Genomic DNA, 12,903 nt, shown 5'->3' with positions numbered 1-12,903 from the left:
CCCCTTCAGTGTCACAGGTTTTGAACCCAGAATTTCAGACTGAAACACACATAGAATCTTACATATTTAGAATCTGCTGGAGAATAAGCGTGTTTTGTCTGGAAAATATTTCTGAAAAATGCTCCTTTCAGAAGTTTTAAGTAATAAAATCTTTGGACAAGTTTAGGTTAATACGCTGTTGATGGAAGCTTTAAAGGCTAAAAACTGGACGGAATATCTGCCAAACAAATAAATTGTCCAAAATAGAGTTTCACGTTTTCATTAACTGTACTGATTTTTTTATCCATCGGGTGGTGCAAACATGTACCTTTCAGTGTGCGACAGTGAATAAGGTTGAAATTTCAAGTGAGAGAATGTTAATTGTTCTATGTACAGGGTCTATAAAAGGAAAGAAGGCAGTTCGGTCTAAAATATTTGCTTGAGAAAAATTATATAAAGCTCAGATAAAGAAAAATTATATGTTAAAAGATAAACCATAAGCCTCAGGACGGAAATTCGAGCTACCTCCTTAAAAAGAATTTTCAAACAAATCTTACGAGTTTGTCATTACATATTCCTAATATATAATACTTAGTAAAGGGGGGGGGGGTCTTGAAGCTTAGGATTGACCCTACTGGTCCATAGGCTAAATAGAATGTTTCAGCGTCATAAGACTTGCTCTCAAACTGCACATGAATGTGTATGCATTAAGAATCAAATGCTTAAATCTTGGGATTGGATTATTTTACATAGGATTTTAAAGAAAAGAACTTGCTTGTTGTAACTTGTAGATTCTTAGTTTGTAATATGAAATTGGTACCACGAAGATGGTTCTAGTGTACGTAAATTGGAGATGTACGCTCCCTACTAGTCATATTATTCTCCACCTAAGGTAGATCAACAGTAAGAGAGATTTAGGATAACTTCGTAAGCCGTATTAGCCTTCATAACAAAGAATTAAAAAAAAACTAAAAAAAAAGAAACACGAGAATAGGATTTTGTAAGGCCAACGTTATTTCTGGATTAACTATCAGAGAAACTTAGAAAGAAACACGTTCACATTTTCTGAACGAAAGTGTGAACGAAACAAACTGGATAAAAACAAAGAACACGAAAAGCAAACAGAAAAAACAAATAAAAGCCAAAATTGGAAGAACAAAAAAACCTATATGCCAAACAACGCGGAGAACCATCAAAAATAACAAACAGAAAAAATTTAAAATTAGCAGAATTACAAATTGAAAAGTCAAAAATCCCTATTTCAAAATTAAGCCACTCACATAAAAACTACGATTAGCAAAAAAGCGAATCTACTTATTTGCACAATACTAGGTCAGTGACCTAGAAAAAGTACTACATCAGGTTTAGTCTAATTTTAATTACCGCTTCTTTTGCACTAGCCCTTTACGATCTGAGCGGTTGGGGCAGGTGTTCCTTTGTGATTGTGAAAGTTGCATAGGATTTATCTTAAGGATGGATAAACTATCGGCTTCTCATGTAAGAAAACCGAAATAAGAGCCACTTATTTCAAAATCATCTGTATCTCTCCAAACCTAAATTTTGATATTTATAAATTTCAAACGTCTCTATATTGCTGGGCCACAACCTTGTCGTGTGAGATCAAACTAGCCTGGTCGAATAAAATGTTTTGATGCGGGTGGTCATAAGTATGCTCAAAAAGGGATGAATCAAAAGTTTCAAGGGTTTTCCTCTTTTCGCTTAAAAAATGTCAACATCTTTCCTTCTAACTTCTTCTTCAGCGTTGAAGAAGCGAGGATATTTTCCTTTCAAAATATCCGTTATGTTTCCTGCAGTATTTTCGTTGGCCTTATAAAACTATTCTAGTTTTTCTTATCTTTGGTTTTTTATTCTTTTTTAAGAGAGATATATTCCTAATACGATGCCTAGCTCCTGTGATTTTAGCTTTCAACATTCTATTTGAGACACCTAAGTTACGATTTCATTAACATAAATTAAGCATTTTCATAGGAGAATTGGTTCGAAGAATGGGCTCTTGTTTATGTTAACTTGAAAATATTATTATTCCACGAATAGTAAAAAACTAAATTAAAACTTTAAACAAGCAAAAATCAGCCTATGGAAAACATAGACTAAAAGCAGATGGAAAAGTACAATAAATGAGGAATGAGGCAATAAAATCTAAAACGAAGTAATATTGCGATGAACAACAAATTTTAAATTCAAAACGAGCAGAAATCACAGCTAGTAAACGTGTCGTTACTTCGCTCCTCAAATCCCCCAAAAGGTTTGAGCTATGCTTTACTGAATAACTGAATATGTGACTTTGGTTGAAAGTTATCTTTAGCCATTTTGTTTTTATACATTTGAAAAGAAATGATTTCATAGCTGAAATACGGTGATGAAAATAAGAATGTTTTTAAAAGTAAAACTAATTTAATTGTCATGAATGTTTTAATATGAAGACTTTTTTTTGTCAACAAACAAAGGAAGGTTTAATCTGAGACCTGGACTTGAGGAGATGGCTACCCTGCCCTTATTTGTGGTAATATCTGTTTATTTAGTTTCTTCTTAAGTATCCATTGTATAACTCAATGGATGGCTTCAAATATTACTAGTCGATGCTTCTGAATGCATTATTAAGTGATTAAAAAAAACGACTAAAAGGAAGTGACTTGAGGAGAAGAAATGCTGATGGAAACTAGTGTCTTCTAGATAACAGTGATACTATATAGGTTGTAACAAGATAATTCGCAGAGAGAGTTACTTTTTCATGAAGGTTGACTAGTTGAAGCAGGATATATAAATAATAAAAAAGATGTTTTCAGTAAAGCGTAAATGAAAATTTAATTACAATAAGTATTTGAAATACTTGTATATTATGTTTTGAATTTGGACAGTCATCGGATCCCTTCGTACCACTATGTAAATGATCGCTGAATAATCATGGATCAAAAGAGGTCCATCATGTTTACTAAAATAGTAGGTGGAGGAGGCATGGGCCCGATTTTTGTACACTAAAGTCTGTAACCAACCCTCATTTCAAAATGGTGGCATAAGATGGAAGCAATTGTAAAAATAAATAAATAAAATAAAAAAATATATATATGTTATTTTTGGCTACATTCTGCGTTTTGTCTTAGGAAACTCGTATTGCAATATGAGTGCGTGAAGTTTGCAGGATGAGGGGCCATCTTTGGGCTCTCTGGTTATACTCCATAAATGAACTTCGAAAGATTACGAATTGGATGAGGTTCAAAATGTCAACATATATGAATTTGAAAGAGACTGGGTTACTGGTATGCTTTAGTCACTCTAATTATGCATACAGAAAAATTATTTAATTAGTCGATTCAGACCCGTGATCAAGTATAATATGAAAACCATCCCAGAAATGGTCCCTAAACAATTACGAATCGAAAGAGGCACAGCCTGTCTACATTTGTGAAGCAAGTTGGGGTTTGGAGGGAGTTTTTGCTTTAGTGTCCAATGATCAAATACTGCTGATTTTAGCTAGGTACAACACCTCTTCCTTTCTGCTAAATTATACCTATTTGATATCGGCTATTTTATAATTCGAGGCCTTTGCCCCCTGGGTTTACGGATCTTCTCCGCCTGAATAAAACAGTTTTCGTACCTTTTGACCGTTGTGATAGAAATGGCTATCCTACAATGTTGATCCTATGTCTACGATAATACGTGATGCGGCCAGAATAACAAAAAAACGTAGGAGACATATTGCTCTCTACTATGTCACCGCTAATGTGTTGATTATGATTCTAAAATTGAAGTCTTTAAACAAAGTAATCCCTGATCCCTCGCGTGAGCAGGTATTATATAGCTATTCGATATTTTCTAGATTGTCTTTATGTGATTTTTGGTCAATAAACGGTTAATTAAATGTTTCCTTCTCCAGATTTTTTTGTGATTGTGGAGCTGGCACGCTATCCAACCAATGTCAACTTCAAGGTGAATCTACCCAAGAAACAGACACATTATATGATTCGGCACCACCTATGGAGACCCACACGTTGATGGTAAATTAGATCTGAGTATAATTCAGATTTATCGATAAGGTAAGTTCTAGAATTGAATGGGATATGTTTATCTACTACCAAAGCCGTACCCAGGGGGGGGGGGGTTGAACTCTGCGCGAAATGTTTTTCCGACACGTAAAAACGTAACAAAAATGGATATAAGCAAATTTTGTATGCGTTTTTTTTAAGCTTTTCCTGTAAACCCCCCCCCCCCCGAAAAAAAAATCCTGGGTACGGCCTTGTCTAGTACAATAGCTTTAGTCCAAGATGAGTGTGTCAATAAAAGTGACTATTCAGCTTATTTATTTTCTATTTAGTTCTAGTGTTTGGACACGATCTTATTCTGTTTTGGTTTAGCCCCTTTAATTATTTACGTCTATCAGTATTACTAATTAGTTATATGTTTTTTTTTTGGTACTTACATGTTATAGTAACCTCACTGTTGTTCTTGATCTGAGTCAAACCGGCTTCTCTGTCTGCATTCGGAGTTAATTAGCTTAGTCTTAGTGAGATAAACTACTATGCAGGTATGTTTAGACTAAATATTTAATATATACAGTTGTTTAGGTTTAGTATTTACTACAATGTGTTCTGGGTGGCCTGCTTTCCATAATTCTCTGTTGTAGTTTCCATAATTATGTTACTAAAGTATTATATTTTCGTCATATTTGGTGTATTTTATTAGGATTAACCTAACTTCACTTCTTGGGTGTGGTCGCTTATAACATGTAAGTACCGTTTTTTTCTTAACTGTATTGGCGCATTGATTGGTTTCATAGCTGACGCTTATTTTTGTGCTTATAGAATAGTGTTCGTAGCGTTAAATGTATGTTGGGCAGTTTCACATCTGTGAATTGTTAAAAAAAAAAGAAAAAAAAAATCCCCTCTGGATAGTAAAATATTATAGTGACTAAAATTGTAGACATATGCACTGTTATAGTGTAATACAACCAAAACAAACGGAAATAGAGGTATAAAGAAATTCAAAAAATGAAACAAAACAGATAGAAACACGAAAAGAAAATTGGAATATGAAATATGAAATTTAGCACGAGCGTTAATACTGAAAATCACAGTAAATTATAATACAATGTATGGATATAAAAATAAAAGGATATGACTTTTAAGACAGTAAACAGATATATAAAAAAAAAATCCTGGATATATTTGGGCATTTAAGGAGTCACCACACTTTTATTGTTGTAGCTAATCATAAACTTGACGGTTGTTGTGTGCTGGTGTAAAGTAGTAGGTATGATGTGAGTGTGCATTTTGCTTCGATTTGCTTTTATGTGAGATGTTTTCGAGGAAACACAAAGCTTAGTTATCTTTCACTGTCCCAGCTTTTCCTATTATTATCACTACTTTCTTTAAAATTTGTAGGCTCTTAAGCAGTCCCTCTACCTGCAATATTAAAGCTGAGAAAGAACTTTCCTATAGTATCCCAGTTAATATTGACCCTTACTTTGAGGAATATTTGCTATTGTCAATATTTTTGTGTACACTTAATTTTTTCAGAGTTAGCAGATAAACTTTTGCATTAAACGTGTTGTAAATAGAGTCCAACACAAAAATGTTTAAGCAGCATTGCATTATACAAAATTTTTCAATGTGAAACCCTGACTATAAATGATTTCAGTGAGCTGAACTTGTCAGCACTGTTGCCAGTAAAACACCGTTAAAACAAAGAAAAAGGTTTGAAGTTTTAAAAGATGCTAGTTGATTAAAATAATCCTTTTGTTTCAGATCTGAATGATGTTCTATCTACTCGCATAGGCCAATGTTAGTTCGAGTGTGTCAGGGACCGCTGAGCGCGATATACATACATAGGAATAGTGTTTAGTTTCACGCCAATCCGGTTATGTTTTCTTTCTTTCTGTCGGATTTTTTCTAATTTTGTGGTTTTTCAGCTAGTGTTTTTGTATTATAATGAAGTCCTTGATTAGTTTGTTCTTGTTTATGGTTGTGCTGCAATTCTTACAATTGTTTAGATGTACCAATTTAGCTAGCTTTTATTTACTTTCATGCTCTTTAAATTTCTTGCCTTTGAAAGTTACTCAAAGACCTGTTTTCGCATTTCCAATTGTTAGTTATATTATTCTATTAGGTTGTGGAAGTCTTAGCCGTGAACCAATCAAAATTTACTGCTAATAACTTGTGGAAACCTATTTTTTGAATAGGATATTTATAACTGGAATGTTCAAGTGTAGATGACGATTTAGAATAGTAAATTAAACTTCAAAGTGAATATATATATGCAATATAAATCTGTAATACAGTCGTCCACAGTCATTTCTTAAATGAAGAAAATATGATAACTTAATTTTTGTTTTTGGTATATATTTGCTTTGTTTGCAGTTCGTCAGTTATTTTCCCCAACAGCCTTTTGAATCTAATAATCGTTAATATTAATTTTCTTTTAGCTCACGGAAACATAACTGCTTTTAATACTTTTACTGACAATTCTTTTTGGATGGCGAAAACAGGTTTTACGTTCATGAATCATCAATGCCAAAATTTGTATAAGCTAATTATATTATTGTGAAATGGATTTGTTTTCTTTTTCTTCTTACATAACAGTGATCAAGGACGCCTGTCGTTGTTAAAAGGCTGCTCACCAATATATTGATAAATGGAAGAAATCTTGCTGTAAGATATAACATAGTGTAAGACAGAACTCCTGGAGGCCCAAAGTTGAGGCATAGTTTTGTATGATAGCAACGAAATATTTTTGAACGTTTTACTTCCAAATTTTTTTTTCATTTTGAAGAAATAATTTAGATAAAGAAACTTCAAAACTGTACTTAGTTTCTAAAATAATGTAGTTTCAGTGCGTGATTCAAACCCCGAGCATGTAAGTTCGTTAATATTTGTTTTTGGCTAGAATTCTCCGAGGGGGTTTTGCGAAAAAAGAAAAAAGGTATCAAAATTTGTTATATGTATTTTTTATGTTTTTACGAGTCGAACATTTTTTCGGAGGGGGGGGGGTTCGTGGTTCAAACCTGGTACCCCCCCCCCCCACTGGATACTGCCTTGCTGGAAGTTCTAAAACATTTATATCCAAATCATGGCCTGGTAAAAAATGCAGTTACAAACATGCCTTTGGATAAATCCCTGCTGATGATTTTTTATTAGAACAGTGACTGGCTGCGATTTATTCGTTTTTTTATTTTATGTATTATTATATATTATTGTGAAAGAACATAAGTCGTAGGTTTTTTTAACATTATTATTACTATTATTATTCCACTACTACAGATTTTCAATAATCCTGGTTGTGAAAAACCAGGCTGCTTTATTACGATCATGCTTATCATTCTCACTCGTTTGGTAAAACATTCTCCTATCTTCTACTTACGGTCAGTGAGCTTATATAATAGCATTGTATGTAGATTAGTGTTACTAGGCCTACATTGAACCAGATTTCTTGCATGATAAAAATGTGGCTTTTATGGTTTTTAAAACACATTTTATGCATTAGAAACGATGCCCGTTTCTTTTTGTTATGACTTTTATGAAACTATAGACTGATTTCACTGTGATGTAAGAAATGAAAGCTAAATTCTTACTTTTGGACGTAAATTTGTTATGTAAATATTAAATTCGATAATACATTCTCGATACTTTATTCTTCAGTTTCTTTAAGGTAAAGTCCTCAAGAGTCTAGAGGTAAAATCACGGTTTATTAGCTTTATTGCTTCTTTATTAGTCCGTGAAACCGTGGCTTAAAACGTAAGCCACTTTACTATAGATTAGGCTTGGATTGGACTGTCTAAATCAAAATATATTCAATCCCATAGACAAGCTATAAGGTTTTTGTTACTGGATTGCATGAAACAAGTGAGCAAATATTCCGTTTCGAATAAAGATAGATCAAAATAGAGGTATTGAACGATCTTGCTTACGTCAAGGATCGGTAGAACTGGGCTGGTAATCATTAGAGCGCGGGTAACTTGAAAGCATTTTTATGTTTATAAAGGAAGGTTTTTTTTATGGTGGAAATAGACGGTCATCGATTCTAGAAATTGATCAAAGCAGCATCAAACAACTGAACGAAAATTCGAGATTTGACATTCGGCCTATTTTTGTCATCTTGACTGTCACAAAACTCAATTTTCTTAAAAAATCGCTCAGGTTAATCAGATATGCGCTTTAGCCGTGTATTTCTTCCGCTGTTAGTCAGGTTAATATCAACGTCTTTTAGATAAGATCATTCGATCAGCTTGGTCTTTCCAGTATGCCAAACTATTAAGTCCTAAATTAACTTTTTCTTACGTGCTTTACCTGTTGAATCACGCCTGCTGCTCCAATTCTAAGCAAATTAGTTTTTTTTTTTTCACATGACAATGCGTAATGATAACAAAACATTCTTAGGAGCCCAAAAGCGAGTTGGTGGGTGTTGAAGCCATATGTGCTGAAAGAGAATAATGAAATTTCATCTTCCAGGAAGAAGACAGGACTGGTTTTACATAATTACTTCACATGCAAAAATAAACAATATACCCAAGGTATTAACAATCTTGAATACTCGGTTCTTGTGGTAAATATTCCTTTTCCAAAATAAGACAGCTTGGAAGAAGAAGTAGAATAAAATATATTTATCCGCAACAATAAATTTAACCTACCACGGGTTTGTCAATATTTAAAAAAAATAATGCCTACAGCTACAAAAGAAACATCAGCAACAAAACTCAAAAGTGGTAAGTATTATTTCAAGGTTAGCACAACAAGGTATTGTATGTGGAAAATGTCAAGTACTAAAATCAACGGTTAAGATGACAAAGAAAAAAATGTACGAAGAAACTACGACATCTTTCTTTTGCCGAAGCGAAACTTTTGAAATAAAAGTCTACTAGTTATGTTTTTATTTAGTCTAGTATGATATTTAGCTGTCGAGTTGTCCTAATAGGGAGGAAGAATGTGACAGTGAAAGTCAGACTGTTGGCATTTCAGACCGAAGTCCACGGCAAGTTTATGTCGTCTTTTTCAAAGAAATTCGAATTTAAGTCAGATTCATAGGAAGTAAAGGAAGAGCAAAGAATAATTTTTAGACCCCTTTTGAATATTCTCAACAAGAGATCGCTAATCTTCGATGAGACATGGATGGCAAATGGGATAAGCGTCTTCAAGTGGCGGTCGAACATACGATAAAGAGAGGGTTATAAGTCAATAGTTTATCAAAGAGCTAGTAGGTTTAATATTTTGTCTGTATAACTGTCAGTAAGGAGCGACCCGACTCAATAGTAACCGAAACTCTAAAAAACGGAACTCTATACCAATAGATACATCAAAAGAATCGGATTTTTATGCTGATTTCAAATATATAAATTTCATCAGGTTTAGTCCTACCCATCAAAAGTTGCGCATCTGAGAAAATTTGCCTGATTTTCGAAGAAAGGGGGAAACACCCCCTAAAAGTCATAGAACCTTAATGAAAATCATACCATCAAATTCAGCGTATCAAAGAAGCCTACTGTGGACGTTTCAAGTTGATATCTGTAAAAATGTGGAATTTTGTATTTTTTGCCAGAAGAAAGATCATGGATGCGTGTTTATTTGTTGTTGTTTTTCCCCAGGGCTGATAGTACCGACCCAGTGGTCCTAGAATATTGCGGGAGGGCTCATTCAAACGGAAATTAAAAGTTCTAGTGCCCTTTTTAGTGACCGAAAAAATGGAGGGCAACTAGGCCCCTTCCCACGCTCATTTTTTTCCAAGGTCACCCGATCAAAATTTTAAAATAGCAATTTTGTTCAGCATGGTCGAAAAATATAATAACTATGTCTTTGAGGATTACTTAATCCCTCACAGTCCCCGGGGGAAGGGCTGCGAATAATGAACTTTGCCCAATGTTTACATACAGTATTGGTTATTGGAAGTATACAGACGTTTTCAGGGGGAATTTTTTCTGGTAGTGAGGGGTGGGTGGGTCGGGGGTTACGTGGGAGGATCTTTTCATGGGGGAAGGGATATTGCTATGAAGAGGTTGCCGGATTTCCCAGCATTATTTAAAAAACGATCAGAAATTAAATAAAGAAAAACAAGTTCTTCCACTGAAAATAAGGAGCAACATCAAAACTTAAAACGAACAAAAGTTATTACGTATATGATTGGGTTCATCCCCTTGTCAATACCTCGCTCTTTACGCTAAAGTTTTTTTTAGTACTTTCAAGAGCTATTTATTCTAATTAATGGCCTTTGTGATTCAGGGGTCATTTTTATAGAATTGGAACAAAATTCGAACTTCAGCGTAAAGAGCGAGGTATTGACTAGGGGGCGAACCCCTTGATATACGTATTTAAAATATATGAATGTAGAAGTTCGTTACTTAAGTTAACTCGTAAGTTACGTATATTTATTACTAATAAAAACGTTCGTAAATAAAATTAAACAACTTTCGAGAAAGCCATTTAACCAAAAGAAAGTAAAATTAATATACAAATTTTGTTTTAATTATTCATGTACAGTGAGCCAAAATCAAAACCTGCATTAATCAAAAACGTTCAGAAATTAAATTTAAAAAAACAAGTTTTTTTAACTGAGAGTAAGGAGCGACATTAAAACTTAAAACGAACAGAAATTATTCCGTATATGAAAGGGGTTGTCCCCTCCTCAACGTCTCGCTCTTTACACTAAAGTTAGACTCTTTCTCACAACTCTATTTTTTAAAAAAATAAAAAACTTTAGCGTAAAGAGCGAGGCGTTGAGGAGGGGACAACCCTTTTCATATACGGAATAATTTCTGTTCGTTTTGAGTTTTAATGTCGCTCCTTACTTCCAGTTAGAAAAACTTGTTTTTTTTTATTTAATTACCCATAAGGTCACTGTCAGAACAACGACCTATGAGCTTTACAGTTTCCTTGGTACTTAGTTCTAAGTCACAAACGAAAACTGCCAAAAACCTTGGAGAGAGCTAGCATTTTAGAAATAAGCCTAAGGTCGCTAATATCGTTAGCGGGATTTATCTTAGAAATCAGAGAAAAATGCGTGGAAAGATACCATCAATAAGACACTGGTTAAAAATGCAGTTAGTTGGCAGCTTGTTAACCGTTGATCAATGCCACGTGGTCATAGGCGTAGGGTGGGGGTGGGGGCCGCGGCCCCCCCTAGACCTTCAATTTTACATTATATATGGCTGAAAAAGCAGATGGTTTGGGAAAAGCAGTTGATAAAACTCCATCACACTATCGACTGCCCCCCCCTCCTAGACAATATGCTGCCTACGCCCATGCATGTGGTATGCAGGACATCTAGACTTACTAGTCATTAACTTGGTCGATTTTGATTATTGGAATGTTGTCCTCTGTCTGATTTTCAAGAAAAAGAGAATGTGGAGGATAGCTTCAATACATGGATTCAATATGCTCTTTAATAATACTTGCATAGACAGGAATACCTTGATCATTTAGTAGCATAAATCTATCAGCATATTTACCCAACGATTTCTGGACTGTATTGTCGAACACGAATTTGTTCTTCCTTGTACAATCTGTCACGCTCTTTAATTAATCAGAGGCAACGCTATAGCGTTACCTATAGTAAAGGCCATACGGCTCCAATGTTTTAATATTTATTTATTATTTTTTCCCAGAGGCACTTCATATGGAAGGGGTCGTTGTAGAAACTTCAAAGGGGGCTCATTCGATTGGAAATCGAGAGTTCTAGTGCTCTTTTTAAGGGTCAAAAGGGATTGGAAGGCAACTAACGCCCTTTCCACGCCCACCAGTTCCCGAAACACATCCAATTAAAATTTTGAGATAACTATTTTGTTCAGCGTATTTGATTTCCAGACAGAAATGATTTTTTTGAGCAGGACACTCCCCCACAGCACTCAAGGCAAGGGTTGTAAGTTATGCCCTGGGGGCATATAAGGTTTTTATAGAAATCTTTGTCGTAGAAACTACAAAAAGGACTTATTCGATTGGAAATTCAAAGGGCTAGTGACATTTTTAATAGTTGAAAGTGATTTGAGGGCAACTAATCCCCCTCTCACGCCCACTATTTCCCCAAACACATCCAATCAAAATTTTTAGATAGCCATTTTGTTCAACGTAGTTGAAAATTCAGGAAATTAGGTCTTTGAGGATAACAACACCCCCCTCCCCCACACAACTCTCAGGGCAAGGGTTGTAAGTTATGCCCTGGGGGCATATAAGGTTTTGTATAGAAAGCGTTGTCGTAGAAACTAAGTATTAAGTAAGTTATTTTTTGTCCTTAATTAATAGACATTCATTAGTGCAAATCCGTGGCCTTTGTTTTTACATTTTGGGTGAACTACAAGCTAATGTTGAAGTAAATAAATAAATTTGGCTAGATATTAGCTTTATATTAGTTTTACATTAGTTTTTTACATTAGTTTTACAAGCTAATATTGAAGTAAATCAATAAAACAGGCTAGACATTAGTTTTACATTAGATTTTTACATTAGTTTTACAAGCTAATGTTGAAGTAAATTAATAAATTCGGCTAGATATTAGTTTTACAAGCTAATGTTGATTTATATTAAATAAGAAAACCAAAAAGTCTTCTGTATAACTTTGTTCATACTTCTCTATAATAATTTGATGTTTAAAAATTCATACAGAAGACTATACCATTTTCCATGTTTAAAGGAAACATAATATTTTTAATTAATTTCATTTTTCTGTTCCTGGCCTTCCCCAGGCCATTCAGCGTGTCCCCAGGTGGCGATAGGGGAACGCTCTACAGATATGCAGGGTACCTACAATGGAGGCACGGACCAAGGGGGGACCTTGTCCCTGGGGGTCCATAATAGAAACTGGGGCACCCTCGCCGGGGTCATAAATACAGGCGGAGGAGGAAGAAGGCCCCTCAAATTTACACTCAAAAGGGCCCACTGGTTTGTCCAGAAGTCCCATGAGTTGCAAACCTTCTCCCAGTAATGGGTT

At 34.6% G+C, this 12,903-nt stretch overlaps 1 protein-coding gene across 1 annotated transcript in view; it reads left to right on the top strand.

Annotated features, from left to right (window-relative positions):
- Positions 1 to 7,623, top strand: part of FBXO11 (F-box protein 11) — a 72,257-nt gene extending 64,634 nt beyond the window's left edge. The window contains exons 12-13 of the mRNA XM_089108112.1: positions 3,875 to 4,034; positions 5,742 to 7,623. Coding sequence (XP_088964238.1) covers positions 3,875 to 4,004 — 130 coding nt within the window. The 3' untranslated portion in view covers positions 4,005 to 4,034; positions 5,742 to 7,623. The remainder of the gene's footprint in view (positions 1 to 3,874; positions 4,035 to 5,741) is intronic.
- The last annotated feature ends 5,280 nt before the right edge of the window (positions 7,624 to 12,903 follow it).

Source organism: Artemia sp. Qi Xiang Cuo, chromosome 1, assembly GCF_049724085.1.
Source record: "Artemia sp. Qi Xiang Cuo chromosome 1, ASM4972408v1, whole genome shotgun sequence".
NCBI lineage: Eukaryota > Metazoa > Arthropoda > Branchiopoda > Anostraca > Artemiidae > Artemia > Artemia sp. Qi Xiang Cuo.
The sequence above is the reverse complement of the archived record's forward strand: the minus strand, read 5'-3'. Positions and strand labels throughout refer to the sequence as shown.